The sequence below is a fragment of the Mustelus asterias genome, chromosome 19 (assembly GCF_964213995.1).
Source record: "Mustelus asterias chromosome 19, sMusAst1.hap1.1, whole genome shotgun sequence".
NCBI classification, from domain to species: domain Eukaryota; kingdom Metazoa; phylum Chordata; class Chondrichthyes; order Carcharhiniformes; family Triakidae; genus Mustelus; species Mustelus asterias.
This window is the reverse complement of record NC_135819.1, coordinates 40,065,531-40,090,985: the sequence shown is the minus strand read 5'-3', so window position 1 is coordinate 40,090,985 and position 25,455 is coordinate 40,065,531. Positions and strand designations below refer to the sequence as shown.

Below are 25,455 nucleotides of genomic sequence, written 5' to 3'. Positions count from 1 at the left end.
GCGCGTGTGGTACATGGGCCTCAGTATAACGAGTCTGTGCCTCAGCCACAGGCCTCCGCACAGGCATCATCAGCCAGGTCTGAAGGGGGTAACCCATATTACCCAGGAGCCACCCTCGCAGCCTGGGCTCCTCCTCAAATGCCTCTGGGATGTCCGAGCTCCTGATAATGAAACTGTCGTGCACAGTTTCATGGGTGTCTTGCACAGATGAGCATAATGTTCATGTTATGGTCACACTCCAGTTTAACAATCAGGGAGTAGAACCCCTTTCTGTTGATGAATCTCCGTGGATTCTGTAGGAGGACCTTGAGAGCGACGTGGATGAAGTCGATGGCCCCCTGTACATTAGGCATCCCCACAATGGCCACGAACCCTGCAGCCCGGGCTTCCTGATGGGCCTGGTCCAGGTTAAATTTGATGTACTGCCCAGCTCGGGCATACAGGGCTTCTGTGAGCTGCTTGACACAGGTCTGCACAGCTGACTGGGAAATGCCATAGGCATTTCTCCGCTCAGGGTCTGGAAGGAGCCAGTCACATAAAAGTTCAGAGCGGCCGTCAATTTGACTGCCACCGAGAATGGGTGCCCCCCGCTGCCTCTAGGTGCCGGGTCCTGCAACAGGTTGCACAGATGTTGCACTGTCTCCTTACGGAAGCGGAGAGGTCGGCGGCACACGGTGTCCAACATCTGTTCAAATAACACTCGTGCACAGAACTGCCGGGGTCTCTGCTCCCTCCTTCTTAAGGGCGGCACGGTGGCACAATGGTTAGCACTGCTACCTCACAGTGCCAGGGACCCAGGTTCGATTCTCGGGTTGGATCATTGTGTGTGTGGAGTTTGCACATTCTTTGCATGGGTTTCCTCCGGGTGCTCCGGTTTCCTCCCACAGTCCGAAGGATGTGCTGGTTAGGTGCATTGGCCATGCTAAATTCTCCCTCAGTGTACACGAACAGGCGCCAGAGTGTGGTGACTATGGGATTTTCACAGTAGCTTCATTGCAGTGTTAATGTAAGCCTACTTGTGACACTAATAAATAAACTTTAAAACTCCTGTGCTGCCCCCCCCTGGGCAGCCACCTTCTGCCTCTAGTGGACGTCTCCCTCTACTCCTGCAAGTGGTAAGGCCTGGGCCTCCTGTGCTGCAATTCTTCCTCCAGCTTCTCCTCCTCAGCTCCAGCAGCAACCAAAAGAACAGCAAGATTGATCAGTTGTAGCGCAAAAGCCATCTCGTCACTCTGAGGGGATAGGGGGGTGGAGAGATGGAGAGGAACATATGTAGAGGTTAAGGAACGCTGCTTGCCCCTAGCCCATCAACAGTCACTGTCCATACTGCCCATTCCCCCAGCCACATGCTCCCCACAATCACAGCCCCTCCCAATTATCCCAGCCACATGCTCCCCACAATCACATCCCCCCCCCAATTATCCCAGCCACATACTCCCCACAATCACAGCCCCCCCAATTCCCCCAGTCACATGCTCCCCACAATCACAGCCCCCCAATTCCTCCAGCCACAGGCTCCCCACAATCACAGCCCCCCCAATTCCCCCAGCCACATGCTCCCCACAATCACAGCCCCCCCAATTCCCCCAGCCACAAGCTCCCCACAATCACAACCCCCCCAATTCCCCCAGCCACTATTACAGCTCCTTGAAAAGTTGAGAGCTGCAGCAGTGCAATTTGCAAGGGCTTTGTGCACATCCTTCAGCTGGAAGTGAGCTGAGTGCACTAGGACCCAGCAGCATCCACAAGACCCGAGGTCAGTGCTGAGACCCAGGTCTGTGCTGCAAGTCGGACATCAGAGACCTTCCTGAACAACAGCCCCACCCCCCCCACACACTCGCAGAGCCGCCACCGACCCAAGACAGAAAATGGCCACGGTGAAAGGACATCCGTAAGCAGCAGAGAGCCATCGGACGCTCGGCACTTACCTCCTCACTAACCCTCACTGATGGAACGCCCGAATCGGACTTTTATGGAGCATGTCTGTTTCGGGCCGATTCCTGATTGACGAACGTGGTGGTAAAGGGGGAAGTGCTGGTAAAGTTGGGTGTGCAGCCCATTAATTCAATTTAAATGCATTCAAATGCATGTAAATGGCCATTGCGCCCATTTCGGGCGCGGTCCCGATCGCGTCCATTTTCGGGCCTTGGTAAAGGGGGAACCGGCACGAAGGATCGCGCTACTCGCCACATGCCTGACTTTACCAAGTTTTCGCACCTGAAAACATGGCAATGTGATGGTAAAATCTGGCCCCATGTGTTGAAGGAACACCCACAGTGCTGTTAGGGATCCAGGATTTTGACTCAGCGACAGTGAAGGAACAGCGATATAGCTTCAGGTCAGGGTAGTGTGTGCCCTGGAAGGGAACTTCCAGGGTACTTGCTAGTGGTGGTGCGTTCCATGTATCTGCTGCCCTTGTCCTTCAAGGTGATAGAGGTCATAGGTGTTGCAGCTGTATTGGAACAGCTTGGCTCAGGGCACAGCTAGTTCTGGAGCACAAGTCTTTAGTACTATAGCTGGAATACTGTCAGGGCCCATAGCATTTGCAGGAACCAGTGCCTTCAGCCACTTCTTGATATCATGTGGAGTAAATTGAATTGGCTGAAGATTGGCAACTTTGAAACTGAGGGCCTCAGGAGTAGGCCGAGATGGATCATCCACTTCACACTTTTGGCTGAAGATGGCTGCAAAAGCCTCAGCATTTTATTTTGAACTAGTGTGCTGGGCTCCACAATCACTGAGCATGGGGACATCTGTGGAGTCTCCTCCTCCAATGAATTGTTTAATTGTCCACCACCTTCACGATGTGGTTGGACTGCAGAGCTTAGATCTGATCCATTTGTTGTGGGATTGTTGAGCTCAATCACTCAAATGCATTTAAATGGCCGTCACGTCCATTTCGGGCGCGGTCCCAATCGCGTCCATTTTCGGGCCTTGGTAAAGGGGGAACCGGCACGGAGGATTGCACTACTCGCCACATGCTTGATTTTACCAAGTTTTCGCACCTGAAAACATGGCAATGTGATGGTAAAATCTGGCCCCATGTGTTGAAGGAGCACCCACAGTGCTGTTAGGGATCCAGGATTTTGACTCAGCGACAGTGAAGGAACAGCGATATAGCTTCAGGTCAGGGTAGTGTGTAAAGTCAGGCTACTTTCAGTATTTGGCACACAAGTAGTCCTGTATTGTAGCTTCACCAGGTTGACACCTCATTTTGTTGTATGCCTGCTACTGCTCCTGACATGCCCTCCTGTAATCTTTGCTGAACATGGTTGGTCCCTGATTCCTGATCGGTAAGGGAATTAGGGGTATAGGGATCAGACGGGTAAGTGGAACTGATCCACTTCAGATCAGCCATGATCTTATTGAATGGCGGGGCAGGCTCGAGGGGCTAGATGGCCTACTCCTGCTCCTATTTCTTATGTTCTTATGTTCTTATGTCCCAAGCTTGATGGTAATGGTAAAGTTGGAGAAATACCGGATCATGTAGTTACAGATTGTGATTGTGTACAATTCTGCTGTCCACAGCACCTCATGGATGCCCATTTTTGAGTTGTTACCTCAGTTCAAATTCTATTCCATTTTGCATAGTGTCTATGCCACAGAACACAATGGAGGACACCTGTAACGTGACAATGGGATTTCATCTACAGAAGGGTTATATGGTACTCGCTCCTACCAATATTGCCATGGACAGATGCATCTATGATAGGTAGACTGGTGAGGATGAGGTCAAGTAGGGTTTTCTCCTCTTGTTGGTTTCCTCACCAGCTGCTGCAGACCCAATCTAGCAGCACTGTCCTTTGGGTACTCGGTCAGCTAGATCAGTAATGGTGCTACTGAGTCACTCTTGGTGATGGACATTGAAGACCCGATCCAGAGTCCATTCTGTTCCCTTGCCACTCTCAGTGTTTCTTCAAGTGGTGTTCAACTGTAGATGGTAATCAGTAGGAGATTTTGTTGCCCGTGTTTGCCTTGATGGGGCTCAGTGTTGATATTGAGGAATCCCAGAGCAGCTCCCTCCCAACTTCATACCACTGTGCCGCTACCTTTGCTGGGTCTGTCTTGTCAGTGGGGCAGGACATATCCAGGGATGGTGATGATGGTGTCTGGGACATTGGCCGTAAGGTATCATTCTGTGAGTATGACTACTTCTGCCTGTTGTTTAACTAGGCGGTGAGACAGCTCTCCAAATATTGGCACAATTCCCCAAGTGTTAGTAAGGAAGACTTTGCAGGGTTCACAGGGCTGGGTTTGCTGTTGTCGTTTCCAATGTCTAGGTCAATGCTGATGGTCTGTCTGGTTTCATTCCTTTTTAGGACTGAAGCTGGAAATTCTTCAGGCCACTATCCCTGCAAATAGACTGGGAAAGGCCTTACTGGCATTTACAAGGTTCACTTGTTTGGGACAATGGACATCTCTTGGTTGTTCTTGGGTGCCCAAGTCCCCACAGTGCCTGTGAATCCTTGCTGCTCTTTGGGGATGTTTAGAGTCACTATTTCACCCAAAAACCAAAATCTCAGCCCCAATGAAAGTTGTGGGGGTGGGATGGGCAGAAGAGGGAAAGATAGAAATGCTTACCTCAAATAAATTTCCTTGCCTCCAGCTACAAATTAAGGCTGGACTCCAAAGGTGGCACCAATGAAGACGCATTTCAGCCATGCCTTCATAAAACTGTGGTTAGAAGGATTCTCGACAATTACTCGTCAGGGCAAAAACTGCACTCCTTCCTCAGCTCTGCAGCACTCTCTATGCCAGCCTAAGCTGGCAGATTCATGTCCCCAACTACCTTCTGGCCCTTGTGTCACCCTCCTACCAGTCAGGGTTGGAAGGAGTGGATGCTGTGATGGCTGAAGAATGTCTTCCTTGCTCGCTGGATGGTCAGAGGCAGACACTTCAGAGCAGAGGCTACATTCAGAGCAGCAAATAGCATCTAAAACCCTTTTCAGGGTTTTATCGCTTCCCCATTGTGCATGGAGCCTTTTTGATGCAACAACAATAACAACACAGCAACAAAGTAAAAATAACCTGAGCTAAGTCAAAAGGAAATAGAATGTTTTGCCAGAAAGGCAAATTAGTAAATGTTGCAGGATTAAAGCTGATGGGAGGAAGCTTTTATTCACTGTAAATGTTGACAACAGTAGAATCAACAGGATACTGGGGATTAAATCCTTAGAACCATGTAATAAACCACTGGAAGAGGCTGTGGCTTTGCTAAATGGTCAAAGTGACCTCCTTCAATTGTGCTTATTTAGTGATCCTGTGAGCTAGCAACAACACTATCATTAAAAACTGCTGCCTCACAGCGCCAGGGACCTGGGTTCAATTCTGACCTAGGTGACTGTCTGTGTGGAGTTTGCACGTTCTCCCTGCATCTGCATGGGTTTCGTCCAGGTGCTTCAGTTTCCTCCCACAGTCCAAAGATATGTAGGTTAGGTGGATTGGCCTAAATGCTAAATTCCCCTCTAGTGTAAGGGGATTAGCAGGGTAGATATGTGGGGTTATGGCGATAGGGACTGGATGGGATTGTTGTTGGTGCAGGCTCGATGGGCTGAGTGGCCTCATTCTGCACTGTAGGGATTCTACGGTTAAAGAATGCATAGCCTTTAATTTAACAGAAGTCTATCATTAGAAAAAAATTGAACACGGTGAGCTCTCACCCCTCCAGTTTTACATTCGTCCTTGTCAAACGGAGTGCAAAGCGTTGTCCGCTTTTCAGACGAAAACTCCCCTCTCTCATTCACTTTACATCTGTAGGAGTCACAGTTATCGTGCAAACTTTCATCTGCCTGTTAAAACAAAATGTTCCTTTTATATACATAGTTATCCAAAACCTGCTAGCAAAGCTGCTCAGGCTTACTAATTATACAATGCAAGGAAGTATTTCTGAAATGAGGAATTTGTTTTTGAAGTAATTTTATTGAAACAGCAAATGTTAATAATATTCAAGGTACAGGAAATGATTAGGAAGGCAAATGGAATGTTGTTTTGTAAGTGGAAATGGAATATAAAAGAATTATAAGTGTTTTGCTACAGTTATACAGGGCATTGGTGCGTGTTCATAGGTTCATAAGATGTAGGAGTAGGATCAGGCCATTCAGCCCATCGAGTCCGGTCCGCCTTTCAATCATGATTGACTACATCTAGACTATTGTGCGCAGTTTTGGTCTCCTTATTTAAGAAAGGATATAAATGCATTAGAAGTAGTTCAGAGGAGGGTCACTTAAGTAATACCTAGGAAGAGGGGGCACTTAGCTCATGAAGAAAAGATTGGACAGGTTGGTCCTGTGTCCATTGGAGTTTAGAAGAATGAGAAGTGATCTTATTGAATCATCTAAGATCCTGGGAGGACTTGACAGGGTGGATGATGAAAGGATGTTTCCCCTTGTGGGAGAGACTAAAACTAGGGGACACAGTTTAAAAAAAGGGTCTCCAAATGTCCTAATCCGTATGTTTGTGTGTTCATAATTGTATCTTAGATGACTTACTATGGCGTAAAGAAAGGAGAAGAAAGAGAAAGAAAGATCTTAGAATTTGATAGGGCCTTTCAAGATGTCCCAAAGAGTTATCATCCTTTACAAAATACATTTACAAGACTAATGACACAGGGCACAGTGGTTAGCACAGTTGCCTCACAGCACCTGGGGCCCAGGTTCAATTCCGGCTTCGGTCACTGTCTGTGTGGAGTTTGCACGTTCTTTCCGTGTCTGCGTGAGTTTCCTCCCACAGTCCGAAAGACGTGCTGGTTAGATGCATTGGCCATGCTAAATTCTCCTTCAGTGTATCTGAACGGGCGCCGGAGTGTGGGGACGAGGGGATTTTCACAGTAACTTCATTGCAGTGTTAATGTCAGCCTACTTGTGACACTAATAAATAAACATAAACTCAACATTAAAATGTTTGTTTCTGATGCTTTATGTTTAATTAAACATAAAATGCCTGAAGCAGTAAAAATGAGGTATATTAATTCCTTCATTACATCACAACTCATAACAAAGGTAGGAGCCAATTTATGCTCAACAAGGTCCCTCAGGTGGCAGTGAGGTAAATAGTGAGCAAGTTTGTTCTTAGTGAAGTTGGTTGAGAGGTCAATACTGATGAGGATAACAGGAGCATTCCAGTCTTCTTCAAATTGTGTCATGGGATTATATTTTACAGCCACAGGAAAGACTAGGCTGAGTTAACTCTTGGCCAAACATCCAATTTGAGAGACAAACATTGTCCAAGTACTTAACTGAAGTACAGAAGCTCAGAGTGGGGCTTGAACCCACAACCTTCTGGACTCACTGCTGGAGGTGCTACCACTGAGCCGGAGATGGTATCTTAGACTTACAGTGAGGAGCTTGTTGCACTAAGCATCTAAATCATATTTACCGATACTAACCTTCAACATAATCCCTGTCCCATTCGCCAGGCTGATGATGCACCTTGTGGCCAGGCACAACCCACAACAAGAACCTTTTTCTTTCTTCGCCATGTATCCCTGCAACAAAGAGCAAAATGCAGGATCAGAACACGGCAGAGAAATGTTGTTTCAAGCGTCACTGCTGAAGCCCAAACCTATTTTGCTTGCAATGTTTTCCAGTATCACTATCGGAAAGCAGTGACCATTGCTCTCATTGATCACCACATATCAGCATATACCTTATATTTAATTGGAACTCCAGTAAGGGTAAAACGAAAGAACAAATCTTTGTGAATAGTGTGTTGTTGTCATAGAATTAAAAGAGCACATTAGACATTTTAATCTCTATATTCAATTCAAAATAGCAGGTAAAATGCTTGATTCACAGTACTCATTCGGACATCAAAAGAGAAAATGCTGGAAAATCTCAGCAGGTCTGGCAGCATCTGTAAGGAGAGTAAAGAACTGACATTTCGAGGCCAGATGACCCTTTGCCAAAGCTAAAAGGCGTAGAAAGTGAGAGATATTTATACTGCAGGGGGAGGGAATGAAAGATGAGTCATAGCCACAAAAACCAGGGGAAAGGCTGCTAATAGCAGCCCATAGAGAGAATCAAAAGTGTGAATGGCCAAAGTGTCTGAAGTGTCTGAGATGGACCAGGTGAAGGCGATGGGGGGGTGGAAACTGGAAGCAAAGTTGATGAATTTTTCCAGGTCCGGATGACAGCATGAAGCCGCACCAAAATAGTAATCGATGTACTAGTAAAGGAGTTGTGGGAGGGGACCTGGGTAGGCCTGGAACAAGGAATGTTCCACATACCCCATAAAAAGACAAGTGTTGCTAGGACCCATGCAGGTACCCATTGTTACTCCTTTGATTTGGAGAAAATGGAATGAGTTAAAGGAGAAGTGGTCGAGAGATAGAACGAGTTCAGCCAGGCGGAGGAGAGTGGTGGTGGATGGGAATTGTTCAAGCTTCTTTTCAAGAAAGAAGTGAAGAGCTTTCAGGCCGTCCTGGCGTGGTATGGAGGTGTGGAGAGATTGCACATCCATGGTGATAGGAGGCAGGTAGGGCCTACGAACCGGAAGCTGGAGGACTCCCGGATGTAGGTGGGGAGGGAATGGACCAGGGGAGTGAGGATGGAGTCAAGGTAAGAGGTAATAAGTTTGGTGGGCAGGAGCATGCTGACACAATGGGCCTACCAGGACGGTCCTTTTTGTGGATTTTGGGAAGTAGGTAGAAGCGGGCTGTCCGGGGTTGGGAGACTATGAGATTGGAAGCTGTGGGGGGGAAGGCATCCGGAGGAAATGAGGTCAGTGATGATGTTAGAGATAATGGCTTGATTTTCAATGGTGTGGCCATGGTCCAGGGGGAGGTAGGAGAAAGTATCTGAGAGCATTTGGAATACTGCGTCCAGTTCTGGTCGCCACACTACCAGAAGGACGTGGAGGCTTTGGAGAGAGTACAGAGGAGGTTTACCAGGAGGTTGCCTGGTATGGAGGGGCTTGGTTATGAGGAGAGATTGGGGAAACTGGGGTTGTTCTCCTTGGAAAGACGGAGGATGAGGGGAGGCTTAATAGAGGTGTATAAAATTATGAAAGGCATAGATAGGGTGAACGGTGGGAAGCTTTTCCCCGGGTCGGTGGTGACGTTCACAAGGGGTCATAGGTTCAAGGTGAAGTGGGGGAGGTTTAACACAGATATCAGAAGGACATATTTTACACAGAGGGTCGTGGGGGCCTGGAATGTGTTGCCGGGCAAGGTGGTGGAGGCGGACACACTGGGAACATTTAAGACTTATCTAGACAGCTATATGAACGGAGTGGGAATGGAGGGATACAAAAGAGTGGTCTAGTTTGGACCAGGGAGCGGCGGGGGCTAATTGTTCCTGGTTTCTCGTTTCAAGGCTTCATTCTATGATCATCTTGCTGGTGCCAGTACAGAGCGAGACTGCGGATAGTTGGGAACCTGTCTCGGGGGCAGGGAATTCAGATGGTGTTCGTAAAGCAGAAGTGGAAATGAATAGGGTTGGGAAGCATTTTCTGATCAGGGCCAGTGTGATCTCCTGGACTCGTTTCGATCGCCACAGGGGGTCGGAGAGGAAATTCCCAGATTTTCTTTTCCCCATATTGGCCCTGGGGTTTTCACTCTGGGTTTTCGCCTCTCCCTGGAGATCACATGGTCTGGAATGGGGGGGTGGGGGTGAGTTAATAGGTTGTGATGAACAAAGCATCGTAGCTGTGAGGGACAGCTCGGTGGATAGGATATTAGGATGTAGATAGGCTGGAAAATTGGGCGGGGATCCTGGATTCAGGATTCAATCCTGGACCGGGGAGCGGCGCGGGCTTGGAGGGCCGAAGGGCCTGTTCCTGTGCTGTATTGTTCTTTGTTGTTGTTGTTGTTGTAGTTGGCGCTCAGCCTCTGCGAGGTAGAGGTCAGTACGCCAGACGGCAACAGCGCCCCCTTTGTCGGCAGGTTTGATGACAATGTCAGGGTTGGACCTGAGGAAGCGAAGGGTGGAAAGTTCGGAGGGAGAGAGGTTGGAATGGATGAGGGTGGAGAAAAATTAAGAAGGCCAATGTCTCGTCGACAGTTCCCAATGAAAAGATCTAGGGCAAGTAATTGTCCTGGCAGGGGTGTCCAATTAGAGGCAGAATGTTGGAGGCCCATGAAAGGATCTGTGGAATGGGGGGGAAGACTCTTGCCCAAAATAGTGGGCACAGAGATGAAAGAAGAGTTCAACATCATGTCGAGCCCGGAATTCATTGAGGTAGAACTCATGAAGACATGTTCCATGGATGCATGGTTTTCAAATCTGTGCTAACTGTAAATGTGATTTTGCCGGTATGAATCAAACCAAGTCAGCTAATTATAAAATATCTGTAATGACAATCCTTTAACACTCCACTCTTTAAAGGCAGAAAAGCAATTATTTGGGCTCTGAATAGAGCACAATGGCCTGAATTGGCAATGCGTACCCTTATTGCACAAAGCACAGTGTATGGGGTATTAACTCATACATATCGTTTTCTCTTTATTCTTTCATGGGATGTGGATGTCATTGGCAAGGCCAGCATTTGTCGTCCATCCCTGATTATTATCTTTGAAGCGAGGGCAGTTAAGATTCAGTCACATTACTATGGGTCTGGAGTTACATGTAGGCCAGACCAGGAGAGGATGCCCTTCCCCTAAAGGACATCAGTGAACCAGATTGGCTTTGACAACAATTGATCATAGCTATTACGAATACCATTACTGAGACTAGCTTAATATTCAAGATTTATTAACTGAATTTAAATTCCACTCGCTGCCATGGTTGGATTTGAACCCTGAGCTTAGGCCAGGCCTCTGGATTGTTAATAGAGTGACATTAACACTTTACTGCCATCTCCTCCACAAAATCTACCCCTAAAATCCTTTAACTGTATCAACGTGTTCAGTTACTGATCGAGCCACGTCTTTGTATACAGATGAGTGTGTAGATTTGGTGTAGAACTGTCAGATAGATTTGTCTGAACTGTTGCCATGTTACAACCACTGTTACACCAAAGTGAGGCTTTGAAACATGTCTCTTCAGATATTTTAAACCGTGTTTCATTGAGATGTGGTTTCCTAAAATTTATTGAAACCAATTTCTCATCACTTTTTCAACGTGTGTCCTGTTTAAATGGTCTATTGACACTTTGGTTTGTCTTCCATTCCTCTCACTGTTGAGGGCACTATTTTAAAGGGCATCTGTTTTTTAAAGGTCACTTAGCATTTGTTCTGTATTAAAGCAAAATGAGTAGCTTTCATTGCAGCGTAGAATTCCTACAGTGCAAAAGGTAGCCATTCAGCCCATCAAGCCTGCACAGGCAACAGTCCCACCCAGGCCCCATCCCCGTAACCTCACGTATTTACTCTGCTAATCTCCCTGTCACTAAGGGGCAATTTAGAATGGCCAATTAACCTAACCCACACACCTTTGGCATGTGGGAGGAAACTGGAGCACCTGGAGAAAACCCATGCAGACACGGGGAGAACCTGCAAACTCCACACAGACAGTGACCTGAGGCCGGAATTGAACCCAGGTCCCTGGCGCTGTGAGGCAGCGGCACTAACCACTGTGCCACCATGAATTTGCTTTTGGGAGATCGTCTGGCTGCAAGAAACACCTCAAAACAATATCAGAAATGGCAGTTATAAACTTTTCCCTCATTTGTTGATAATAAACTGGATGAGGATCGAAGTTAAAAGATCAATAAACAGCCCAACAAGTGAGGATAATGCCTGAAGAACATTGTTCACTCCGCAGCACATTTCCCTCACCAGCTAGTGTTTCGTCTATCAGAATTGATTCAGAAATACGCAGTGATCTCATTGACAGTTCCAATATGTTTTCCAATAATTCGATTATCAAATATATGATGTATTTTAAAAATCAAACACACTTTCCCAGAGGTGAGAACCTGAAGGGATCAGATGTTACTTATTCCTGGGCATAAGGGGTCAAGCAGGCAATACAACTGAGCTGTGGAAGTGTGTGGGAATTTAAAATACTCCCCACTCCTCGCGTTGGAAGCAAATTACATTTCAAAATGGCGACCACCCACACCCAGGCCGACACTTCACTTTTATACTTGGCGCATACATTGACCCCTGTTCTTGGGGGGATTTTCCAAGGCTTCAATGGTTAATTGACACAGCAAAATTTACAGTCGGTTTCTACATCCCCATGACCAACCTCATCCCCCCCTCCCCCCTCCCCCCCCCAACCAGGTTATGCAAAGATGCTGCCAAAGTTGGGTGATATCATGAGACGGTTCATGAAAATTAATGGCTGAAAAGATATCTTACATCAGGGCAACCTTTGCAACGCACTGTTCTACACTGGAGTGAATGTGTGTTTCTTGACATGTCAGCTTCTTCAGAACAATGACACTCGGTGCAGTCATCTATTTTCAAAGACTCTCCTGCCTAGAAAAGAAGAGGGGTGAAATAACTTTCAATATTCAGTGAATACCTCACAAAGTATTGAGACATAGGTGCACACCACACTGGTGGTTTAAGGTGCATCACTGATTTTGCTTCCAAGCTGTAATAAGTCCTTGGTAGCTAAATTCACCTTCACCGAAATCCCTTTATTTACCAGTCTGACAACAGCATACTGAGTGCTTTCAGTTAGCGGTCTGCACTAGGAGTCCCAGAGGAACTGACACCCCTGGTTAAGTACAAAGTAAGAGGCTCCCTGACTGGCCCATCAATTTGGCCCTTAATCAGGGAGTTCATATTCTAGCAGGCCCACCTCAATTGATTAAAGTCGGTACACAAACCTAATGAGTATGATTGCTTAATGTATGTTCATATCTTATTTAATCATGGCTTCCTAATTCAGCTGCAGGTTTCCATAACCTTTACAGCTACTCTCATGTTGGTACCAGCTATTGCAGTCAATGTGACAGCTGAAGAAAAAATAGAAGGCTACAATAAAAATACCCAAGGAGAATGCAATGTGGCGGAGATTTACTGGGTGGAAAATTAACTGTACGTTATATTTAATGTTACAGTGATAAAATCAGAATCATTAATTCTTCAATACGAATGTCTTCCTGCATTTCTAACCACAATTAATGTGATGACTAAAATTCTCTGTCAGCACAAGGTGAAGTATCAATGATCTGAATGTAAAGTGAATTCTGCTGATGATTCCAAGGGCATTGTTTCCTATCAGATCGTACTTATAAAGCTCGCTAAGCTTTCCTCCTGTGATTTTTTTTGATCTGAATTTCTCCACTAAATTTAATACTGGCGTGTTTTGTAAGCACTCCAAAATATCCATGGATCTTAATGCAAGAAATGGGAAGCTAGAAATGACTAAGAATTATATTAGCAGATCTTTATTTTAAGTGGGAATAACACCTCTGTTAACCTAGAAGATAAAGTTTATTTATAGTGTCACAAGTAGGCTTGCATTAACACTGCAATGAAGATACTGTGAAAATCCCCAAGTCGCCACACTCCGGCGCCTGTTCAGGTACACTGAGGGAGAATTTAGCATGGCCAATGCACCGAACCTGGCACTGTGAGGCAGCAGTGCTAACCACTGTGCCACCCATATAATGTCATTAGAACCGGTGAAGCATTTTTACTTTAATGTTTTAACACTACAAAACAAAGAACAAAGAACAGTACAGCACAGGAACAGGCTCTTCGGCCCTCCAAGCCTGCGCCAATCATGTTTACCTATCTACACCAGCTGTTTATATCCCTCTATTCCCCGTTTGTTCATATGCCTATCAAGATAAGTCTTAAATATGGTTAACGTGTCTGCCTCAACCACCTCACTTGGCAGTGCTTTTCAGGCCCCCACCACGCTCTGTGTAAAAAATTTCCTCCACACATTTCCATTGAACCTTTCCCCCTATTATCTTGAACTTGTGCCCCCTTGTAATTATCATTTCTGCCCTGGGAAAAAGCTTCCAACTGTTCACCCTATCTACACCTCTCAATTTTCTAAACTTCTATCAGATCTCCCCTCCGTCTCTATCTTTCCAGGGAGAACAATCTCAGTTTATTCAATCTCTCCTCGTAGCTAATACCCTCCATACCAGGCAACATTCTGGTAAACCTTTCCTGCACTCTCTCCAAAGCCTCTACGTCCTTCTGGTAATGTGGTGACCAGAATTGGACACAGTATTCCAAATGTGGGCTAACCAAAATTTTATACAACTGTAACATAATTTGCCAACTTTTATACTTGATGCCCCGTCTGATGAAGGCAAGCATGTCATATGCTTTCTTCACTACCTTTCCACCTGTGCTGCTGCTTTTAAGGATCTGTGGACCTGTACTCCAGATCTCTCTGTGTGTCTATGCTCCTGATGGTTCTGCCATTTATTTTATAGCTCCCACCTGAATTGGATCTACCAAAATACTTCACTTCGCATTTGTCTGGAATAAATTCCATCTGCCATTTCTCCACCCAATTTTCCAGTCCATCTTTATTCCCTGAAAATCTTCATCATTATCCGCAACTCCGCCAATCTTAGTATCATCCGCAAACTTGCTAATCAGACCAGCTACGTTTTCTTCCAAGTCATATATATATATATATTACAAACAGCAGAGGTCCCAGCACTGATCCCTGCAGAACACCACTAGTTACAGACCTCCATTCAGAAAAACACCCTTGCGCTGCTACACTCTGTCTTCTATGGCCCAAACCAGTTCTGAATCCATCTAGCTAGTTCACCCCTGATCCCGTGAGATTTAATCTTTTGCACCAGCCTGCCGTGAGGGACCTTGTCAAATACTAAAGTCCATGTAGACAACACCCCACAGCCCTTCCCTAGTCAATCATTTTTGTCACCTTCTCAAAAAACTCAATTAAATTATTGAGAGATGACTTCCCATGTACAAAACCATGCTGTCTGTTGCTAACAAGACCATTCAGTTCCAAATGTGTATCGATCCTATTCCTAAGAATCTTCTCCAACAGTTTCACTATCACTGACATCAAGCTCATTGGCCTATAAATGATAAAAGTTGATGGAGATGTAAATGAAGCAAGATCCCAAATAAAGACAGTCACAGAAAGAAACTATTTCTCCCTATTTTGAAAGATGCTAGACTCTGGAGAGGGTGTTTTCTATCACTCTGAGTGCCCCAGCACATACAGCAATGTCATGTAGATTCTAAACTATTGTAGTATTAGTAGCTCCCACAAGGTGAAGCTAACAGTACCCAAAGAACTTAGAAGGATGAGTAGTGAAATTGGACTCTTTAACACCCAGTTTGTTCTAGCACTGGTCATGCATTTGCTGTGATGATTCTATTGTATTGATATATGTTTTATATTTAAGGGGGACTGCTTTAAGAGGCAGTGTCTTATTACAAGTGGTCGCAGTCTGGGAGGAATACAGCAGATGTTGAAAAGCAAGTTAATTCCTCCTTTCCGCCATGTTTATTTAGCAGAAGGCTTAATGACCTTTTGTTTACCAAAGAAAAGGACCCTTCGGGTGTTTCCTTGATTAAAGTAATGGAAAGTTGAGTTAGATATACAGGGTCATATAGTCATCTGACACTAGAAATGGGCTGAAATGGGTTTGTGGCTGAGAAAAACAGCTTTCTGAGTTCAGTGGCTGGAGAAGGATGTTTAAAGATACAAGCCTACAAGCAGCGCCCTGTCTCTCTATCTCCCTCTCTCTACAAAATCTCTCTGGGCGTTCCAAGGATGTTAACCCAAATCAAAGCAAGTATGCGTGGATTTGCTGACTATTTTTTAGAGGGGTTTAAGTTGATAAAAGAAGTATTGCTTAATTGGAACTGAACAGTAATAAGTTAGAAGTCAAGAGTTTGTTTCTTTTCATGTTTAAAGATTGTTCATTGGTTAAGGGTTAAACTGTTTCATTTTGTTAGAGGTATATTTAAACTGTTAAGTTTAAGTATTAGTGTCACAAGTAGGCTTACATTAACACAGCACGTCTTTCGGACTGTGGGAGGAAACCGGAGCACCCGGAGGAAACCCACACAGACATGGGGAGAATGTGCAGACTCCGCACAGACAGTCACCCAAGTTGGGAATTGAACGCAGGTCCCTGGCGTTAGGAGGGAGCAGTGTTAACCACTGTGCCATCTATAAATGCATAAAGCTTGTTTTGATAATAAAGATCCCTAATTTGTCAGTGGGATCACCCCGAGGCAAAGCATCCTTTCCTGATATTAGTGCCAAAATAGAGCAATTGTTGGGATCTAGCCTGGCTTCAGAATATACCGTGGGGTTTCTGATCTGGCATCCTAACAGTGCACACGTTTCTGGTGGAAGCCATGCTGGACATTATTTTTTGTAAGTGCATTAGTGCTGGAGGAATAATGTAGAGTGGACAGATTGTGCCACTAATCGGTCTGTAAAATTGACTTAATGCCAGCTTTATTTGTTTGGAGATCCACAGTGCACTCAATGCTGGCCTTTAAACACACTCAGCTGAACACATGTTAAAAACATCCTCAACTACTTTCAGATTAATTGCTAATAGATTTTTGGCTGTCACTGCAAATTGGCGGTTTCTGAGTTATTTGCAGTCACTAATGTCTAAGGGAGTGGGGTGACAGGTGTGGAAGGACTTTAGATTGAGTGCAAGAATCCCTTTTTAACTACTTGCTCCCAGACATGGGTACAGTAGTCAGGACTTAGGCCTTTGTTTTGTCTAGGGTTCGGGACTTAGTTGGGGACTCTCCAGGGTTTCCTAGTTACTAGGCTGTTTTCATTAAAAAGTAGTCTTATTTATTTAAAGGTGGATATGTACATTTCAGTACTTTACATCTGCTTCCCACCAGATCCCAGTTACTTAACCATGTGACATTGCATCAGTTACATCAGCAGTTACATCAGTACCAAGTGCTCCTGATAACTCTTTATTCTATATCTCCTGCCAAGTCTTTATCCCAACTATATACATCTCCCTAACATCTCCCCTCCCCAACCAAAGTCTCAGACTTCTTACGGTGAGTCTCCCTGGTGCCTTGACCAAGATTTCTAATCAGGTCCTGGTTTCATTTTGAGGCTCTGGATGAACATGACACTCTCATTGTTCAATAGGAATGTCTTCCACCTTGTAGAGTTTCTAATTGTTCCTGGTTCCTTGTTTCCATCTGGATCCAAACAATGTGTCCAAGATTCCATTGGTTTCCTTCCCAATAATATCAAAGCTCTTCAGTTCCTTTTGATATTTCCCCGGTCTGTATCAATTCTATAAGGTCTCTGCTGAGGAGTTCTTTCTATCATGACTCCTTCTTCCTTTTGGTCTCGTATCCACACTCTCTCCACCTGGGCTGAGCCACTTTCAAATCACATGCCCTGTGTCTGAAGTTGAAATGATGTGTTTGACTGTCTTTTTCGTTGCTCCTAACGCTTCCAATTTTCTCAGATCATAAATATAAATTTTATGCAAAATCTTTGCACTCTCGGAGAGGGAACAACTAGCTCGGGTGAATGGAGGGGTCTTTTTTTCTGCTTCTGCCCTCTAACACCTCTCCTGCTGTTATGCTCTCTCTCTCCCTCCATTTTATATATTCTATCATGGCCAGTCCTCCTTTACAGTTTCCTCTATTGTTCCTTCCGCAAAAAGTTTGACTAACATCTTCTGTCAAAGATGAGGGAAATCCTGGTAACCTTACAGTTTTGCTCCCTTTTTCACTGTTCAGGTCATTCTGTTCTGGATCCTTCCATCGGTGTCTGATCAATGACTTCCATCTGAATTTTCACTGCCTCTTTCCTCGTGAGAAGAAGGTTCTCCTCCTCTCTACAGAATGTTCTTTTCCATGTCTTTGCTGCTTTGAAAACATTTACACAATTTCCCTTTCAAATTATTCAATCTCCAGCCCCTCAAAACTGTGGACCTTTTCACCTCCCTCAGCCTTCCTTTCCTCCTGCGATCCACAAGCTTCTAAAACTCTGACTTAACTTTGCCTAACCACTATTTCCTGATTAACCCCTTCTTCCCCCACTCTTGTCCATCTAGATATTGCTCTGCACTTAGGTCTATGGATGGGCACCACGGATTCTCAATTAATAAAAACATAACGATTGTTACGTAACACATACAGTGCAATGTAATAAAGCATTAAAACCATCCAATGTCTTACCCCAATGCTGGTTCCATTCAGTATGCAAACATTTCCTGGAACTACAGAATAAATGTTGGTTAATATTATTTATATCATTAAAGGGTACAATAAAATCTGAATTTTCCATGATGTTCACCTACATTTTCTGAGTTATAAAGCATGCCTTGTTGTTCTTAGTCCAATTCAAACATGGTTACAATATCAGTGGAGGTAGTGGCCTAGTAGTACTGTCACTGGACTAGTAATCCAGAGATCCAGGGTAATGCTCTGGGGACCTGGGTTCGAATCCCATCACGGGAGATGGTGAAATTTGAATTCAGTAAAGAATCTGGAATTAAGAATCTACTGATGACCATGAAACCATTGTCAATTATCATAAAAACCTGTCTGGTTCACTAATGTCCTTTAGGGAAGGAAATCTGCCGTTCTTACCTGGTCTGGCCTACATGTGACTCCAGAGCCACAGCAACGTGGTTGACTCTTAACCACCCTCAGGGATAGGCAATAAATGCTAGCCCAGCCATAAAATCCCTATCAGTGCAGAAGGAGGCCATTCGGCCCATCATGTCTGCACCAACCACAATCCCACCCAGTCCCAATCCCTGTAGCCACACATATTTACCCTGGTAATCCCCTGACACTAAGGGGCAATTTACCATGGGCAATCAGCCTAACCCACACATCTTTGGACTGGGAGGAAACTGGAGCACCCGGAGGAAACCCACCTAGACACGGGGAGAACGTGCAAACTCCAAACAGACAGTGACCCGAGCCGGGGAATTGAACCCGGCTCCCTGACGCTGTGAGGCAGCAGTGTGTCACCATGCCGCCAGCAACACCCATATCCCATGAATGAATCATAAAACAAATTAAATTCATGGAATTGGTTTTATTTCTATCTTTAAGCCTTTTATGATTTTTTTTCTATCTAAAATGCCGATATCATAAGCATAGGTCCCATATCTAAGGGCAGATAGAATCCCTACAGTGCAGAAGGTGGCTATTTGATCTATTGAGTCTGCACCGACAACAATTCCACCTAGGCCCCATCCTCATAACCCACATATTTACCCTGCTAATCACCTGACACTATGGGGCAAATTACCATGGCCAATCCACCTCACCTGGAAACCGGAGTACCGGAAGAAACCCATGCAGACACGAGGATAACATGCAAACTCCACACAGACAGTGACCCGAGGCCGGAAATGAACCCTGGCGCTATGAGGCAGCAGCGCTAATCACTGTGCCACCCTGTTGTCCCTATAGTGTGCAATGGCCGAGAGATTCATTAAAGACCAGATTATTTGATTGGGCGTACATGTCGATTGTCTTGCCAAGACACAATAGTCTTTCAGCCCATTGGTATAAAATGGGCAATAATGAAAGTGTTCCCACTGACCTTCATAACAAGTAAGCACTTACAGAGACATCTTTTCATTGTCACATTGTAATTCATAACCCAGGCATTGGATGAGGATGAGCATGAAAGAAGAAGACAAAACTATGGATGCAAGGCAGCTTTACTTGTACTGGGGTGAGCTATCATGTTTAACTTTATCCAAGTACACCTATTGGAAATGTTATGAGAACAGCCTCCACTTCACAGTATTATTATCTGCTGGAATCTGACCTGCAGATAGCATTGACAATTGGGAGGCCCTTGTCTTTAACTGGTAATGTGATCACAAAACTCCAATTTATTTCATATTACGTCAGAGAGCATCAGAAACACAGGTTAACCTGCAGTATGCAGGTGCGGCAACCCAGGCGTTAATGTGTACTTCACCCAAGCTATCACTTCCATTGCTTCCCCGATGGAAAAGCAGCAGCAAATGATAGCGCATTCCCCAGACTCCAAAGCATGCATACTGATGGGGAAAAGGCTCTCAAGACACCCAAGCAGAGTGACATGGTCTTTGTAAATGTTAAAGGTTTATATTCTCATGATCAGTGACCAGTGAATGAGCACTTCACAGGCAGAAGTTGCTTCATAGAATCCCTACAGTGCAGAAGGAGGCCATTCGGCCCATCGAGTTTGCACCAACCACAATCCCACCCAGGCTCTATTCCTGTAACCCTTCACATTTACCCTGCTAATCCCCTGACACTAGGGTCAATTTATCATGGCCAATCAACCTACATCCCAAATCTCTGGACTGTGGGAGGAAACCAGAGCATCTGGAAGAAACCCACGCAGACACGGGGAGAACGTGCAAACTCCACACAGACAGTGACCCGAGGCCGGAATTGAACCCGGGTCCCTGGCGCTGTGAGGCAGCAGTGCTAACTCTTTTGTGTATGGGTTAATTGAAAAAGGAGGGAAAATGGGAAGATAACTCCAAGGAGACAATCTTTGCCTTTTTGTATCACCTTGTAGAATACTGGAAGTTGAACTTCCAATCATTAACCTCAAACACTTCAGCTTCAACTATAAATATCAGCTTCACCCCTCAGAGTATGATCCTCGGTAACTTAGTACAGTTAACTTGGTTAACCAATAAACATCATCAACCAATTATCCAAAAGACATCTAAAACTAAGGTGTTAGTGCGAGGACCAGTTCTTTGGAACAAGGTTGATTTTACAAAAAGAGGTACACTTCGGGCAGGATTTTCCATACCTGTCAGCAATTGGTAGAGCGGCCAAACTGTCTCCTAATTCTGCTGGCCCGCCTACGATGATGCATAACTCTGACGGGGCTGGAAAATCCTGGTAAGGTGGCACCCATTCTGTTAGATGACAGGGCCAGCTGTGAGCAGTCTGGAATCCCTGGCATGTAGTTGTGCTTACAGAAGGTGCAGCTTTTGAATTCCATCCATTTGTTCTTTTCCATTTATTAATTCAGGGGATGTGGAAGTCACTGGCTGCGTCAGCATTCATTGCCCATCCCCAATTGCCCCTTTAATTGAGTGTCTTGCATTTCAGTCGGGCAGTTAAGAGTCAACCACATTGCTGTGGGTCTGGAATCACATGTAGGCCAGACCAGGTAAGGACGGCAGATTTCCTTCCCTAAAGGACATTAGTGAACCAGATGGGTTTTTTCAACAATGGTTTCATGGTTATCATTAGACTTTCAATTCCAGATTTTTTTCTTATTGAATTCAAATTTCCCCATCTGTTACATAGAAACATGGAAGCAAGAAGCAGGAGTGGGCCGTTAGGCCATTCAGCCCTTCGAGCCTGCTCTGCCATTCATCTTGATCATGGCTGACCATCAAATTCAGGATCCCCAATCCCCCCTTCCCTCCATATCCCTTGATCCCTTTAGCCCCAAGATCTCCTTGAAATCAGACAACATTTTGGCCTCAGCTACTTGCTGTGGCAGTGAATTCTACTCATTCACCATCCTCTGGGTGACGAAATTTCTCCTCACTTCAGTTCTAAAATGTTTACCCCTCTTCCTCAAACTATGACCCCTAGTTCTGGACTCCTCCGCCATTGGGAACATTCTTTCTGAATCAGCCCTGTCTAACCTGTTGTGGTGGGATTCGAACCCAGGTCCCCAGAGCTTTACCCTGGGTCTCTGGATTACTAATCCAGTGACAATAACACTATGCCACTACCACCCGCCCCCCGCCCCCCCAGCCGGGTTGTGGGCTCATCGCAATGAGCCCTCAGGCATCTTTTACAATGTTAAAAGTGCTATATAAATGCAAATTGCTGTTGTTGTGGCTCCCACTGGAAATCGAGCAACAACCTTATCATTCCTTTATCACGAAAGCTGAGAACAGTCAACATTTAGAGAGCGGGTAATGGGAGCTGCTATTTGAAAAACTCACCACACTGGCAAACTGGACAACAATTGATGACTCTGTCGCACTTCAGGTCATAGCCGAGAGGACACTTGGGGACATCAATGTGGGTACAGGACTTATTCTTCTGATGCACAATCACTTCTCCATTGAGCTCCATGCATTCCACTGTGATACACGGATTGTCCGGGGATGGCCACTCCTCACCGGCCTATAAGATAACGGCAGGAGGTTACACTTCACAAAAACACATGACGGAAGTTGCCAACAATGTTGCCCTGGGAGTTCAGTTTTGGGTTTTCATGCTGCTAGCACCTTCCTATCCAGTATCAATGATAAGTTTGATCGTAACTCAGTATGAGGCTGATTTTTAAGTTTCTGTTCCAGTAAACAATTACTTTCCTCATGTGGTTTAATCATTCGAACATTGCATCTTGACATGGGAAGGTATTAGCTTGGTTCAGTTAGTGACGTTCAGACCTCCTGAGTTGGAAGTAATAATTGAAGTCCTGCATCCATGGCTTAAGCACGTAATATAGGCTGACATTCTGCTAGAATGAATAATGCATGCTTTGTAAGCTTTCCTTTAGGGGTATAAATGCTAAACCAGTTTATCATTAACTGAATTGAAAATTTATTGAAATGAACATTTAAAAATCCAGTCCTTGCAATGACTTCAAATGAGGTCCATGAGGTTGGCCTCGGAATATGAGCTCCTTGATTGAGGTAATGAGGGGCGGCACGGTGACACAGTGGTTAGCACTGCTGCCTCACAGTGCTAGGGACCCGAGTTTGATTCCCTGCTTGGGTCACTATCTGTGTGGAGTCTGCATGATCTTCCCGTGTCTGTGTGGGTTTCCTCCGGGAGCTCCGGTTTCCTACCACAGTGCTGGTGAGATGCATTGGCCATGCTAAATTCTCCCTCAGTGTACCCGAACAGGCGCTAGAGTGTGGCGACTCGGGGATTTTCACAGTAACTTCACTGCAGTGTTAATGTAAGCCTACTTGTGACACTAATAAATAAAACTTAAAATCAGAGAATCTCACCTGTGTCCACTGGCACTCAGGACTCTGACTTTGTACTTGATAGGAGTGGAATAGAGTTTGTAAATAAAGGGAACCTGGTGAAGGAACACTGGCCTCTGAGGAATTATTTCAATCCTCTTTATTGTTTTGAAGTAACTTATCTAGCTTTGTTACTTTCAACTTGTGCATCCACTGCTCCGATGTAATTATCTCAGTTGCATTTGACATTGTTTTCATCAGAATTACATAATGGCCCAATATTTGCAGCTGTGGTAACGGGGAAGCTGCCAATTCTCACTATTGTTAGTGTAAAATTGACAGAATCTTCTAGAATCTGTACCGTTAAAGAGAGGAATCTCGATGTTGACGTTAGCAATAACCTGCTCCTCCGCAGTCTTCCAAAATAGAATAATTTAGCAATCACTGTTTCATCCTAATAGGAAGTCTTGTGGCACGGTGGACAGTGTCTCTGCCCCTGAGCCAGAAGCTCCAGGTTCGAGTCCCACCCCAGGACCTGATGGCCAAGAAAGGTGCGTTCATAATGCGGCCAAACAGGTTCAATGACAACCTTCCAAACACGTCAGTGGCTGGCAGTAAGAGTGGGAGAGACTCCTGGTCAACCACACTTGATGTGGAATGGTGCCCTCAAGCTCTGGTAACAATCTAGCGATCTGCTCCAGGAATAACTAGCCATGGAAACAGATGAAAATGTGCCTTAGTGCACTGCTAGGTGCAGGAAGAAAATTGGAATGGAATTTGTCGTGAGCTTCATTAAATTATCCATTAACCAGAAACTCATTCCCCATGTGTCAGAACTCTCAAAATGTATTTTCTTTTCCCAATTTGGGATGATTTGCTTTGTCTTTCCAACATTTCCTCCTATTTTATTTTGATTTGAGGTTTGAAGGATTTACGTCCTCCGAAATATAACTTAATAAAATTCTCACACAAAACTTCAAGATGAACAGTATACCAAATTGGGGCGGCGCGGTGGCACAGTGGTTAGCACTGCTGCCTCACAGCGCCAGGGACCCGGGTTCGATTCCCAGCTTAGTTCACTGTCTGTGCGGAGTCTGCACGTTCTCCCCGTGTCTGCATGGGTTTCTTCCGGGTGCTCCGGTTTCCTCCCACAGTCCAAAAGACGTGCTGGTTAGGTGTATTGACCATGCTAAATTCAGTGCGGCCTCACCAATGCCTTGTATAGTTACAACAGTACTTCCTTACCTTTATATTCTATTCCTTTCGCTATAAATGCCAACATTCCATTTGCTTTCTTTATTATCTGCTGTGTTAATGTAAGCCTACTTGTGACACGAATAAATAAACGTTAAAACTTTGTTATTTTCATTATTATGAAAGGACTGTATGTACTCACTTGATGCACAACTCTTTGTAGATTTGCGTCGCCTCTGTCGAAGACAGCTACTTCACAGACTGCACGCTTGCATTTTCCACAGCATGCACCTTCCACGTCTCTGTAGGTGTACCCCTTAGAAAGAATAGGTACTTTTAATGGTATAAGTCCAAGCTCTGGCTCATATTTATCACAAACACAGCAAAGATAATCGGTGTTAACTCAAATACAACATTTCCTTTGCAACGGCAACCTAATGCTGATGGCTGAATGTCTTTGGTTCATCTTCCAGATGAGTAGAAAGGGGGAAAGACTTGAAGCCATGTTTGGGACTGGCTAATGAAAGCTACAGGCTTAACTTTCCACTTGATGTTGGAATATTGTCCACTGTCAGGAGTCCCATGCTGAGTTATAACATGATCAACTCTGATACTGATGTTCCAATAACCCCAAACTGATGGTATGGCCATTTCCTGTCTGCTGTCCTATATGTGGAATAATCTTGTTCAATCGAAACCATTTCCTGATGATGACAGTATTAAACCACCCCAATGGATGAACAATTAAACTCAGGACTTTCTTGTTTCATTTGTTCATGATGTGTTGGCACTGTGGGCAAGGGCAGCATTTGTTGGCCATCACGCATTGCCCTTGAGAATGGTGGTGTGCCATCATCTTGAACAGCTGCAGCCCATCTGGTTTAGATTCACCCCAGCTTCTGTGAAGGAGATCCAGGATTTTCCCAGTGATGGTGAAGGAACAACGATATAGTTCCAAGTTGGAATGGTGGTGACATGGAGTAGAACTTGCTGGTGATGATGTTCCCATGTGTCTGTTGCCTTTGTTCCACTAGGTGGTAGAGTTTGGGGGTTTGGAAAGTGCTGTGAATGGAGACTTGGTGAGTTGCTGCAGCACGTCTTGTCGATGCTACATACTGCTGTCACTGTGTGTCAGTGGTGGATGGAGCGAATGCTGAAAGTGGTGGATGGGGTGCCCATCAAATAGGCTGCTTCGTCTGGAATGGTGTTGAGCTTCTTTTCTGTTGTTGGAACTGTGCTCATTCCAGGCAAGTAGAGAGGCCTGCCAGGCGAGCATTGGAACAGTCAAGGCCAGAGGTAACAATGGAATGGATGAGGATTTCAGCAGCAGATGATCTTAGATGGGGATGTTACAGAGATGGAAGCAGATATGGAGTTGGAAGCTCATCTCAAGGGTGAAAGAGGATGCTATACTTGTTCAGCCTGAGCCAGTGGCAAGGGAGAGAATTGGAGCAAATGGCTGGGGAAGTAAATGTGTGGTGGAGATCAAAG

At 45.1% G+C, this 25,455-nt stretch overlaps 1 protein-coding gene across 1 annotated transcript in view; it reads right to left on the bottom strand.

Moving 5' to 3' along the window:
* vwf (von Willebrand factor) overlaps positions 1 to 25,455 on the bottom strand; it is a 146,311-nt gene that overhangs the window by 21,108 nt on the left and 99,748 nt on the right. Inside the window, exons 44-49 of the mRNA XM_078235380.1 lie at positions 24,167 to 24,280; positions 21,793 to 21,976; positions 18,029 to 18,069; positions 12,242 to 12,361; positions 7,385 to 7,483; positions 5,661 to 5,789 (exon numbers count right to left, since the gene is read on the bottom strand). Of these exons, the coding sequence (XP_078091506.1) occupies positions 5,661 to 5,789; positions 7,385 to 7,483; positions 12,242 to 12,361; positions 18,029 to 18,069; positions 21,793 to 21,976; positions 24,167 to 24,280 (687 nt within the window). The remainder of the gene's footprint in view (positions 1 to 5,660; positions 5,790 to 7,384; positions 7,484 to 12,241; positions 12,362 to 18,028; positions 18,070 to 21,792; positions 21,977 to 24,166; positions 24,281 to 25,455) is intronic.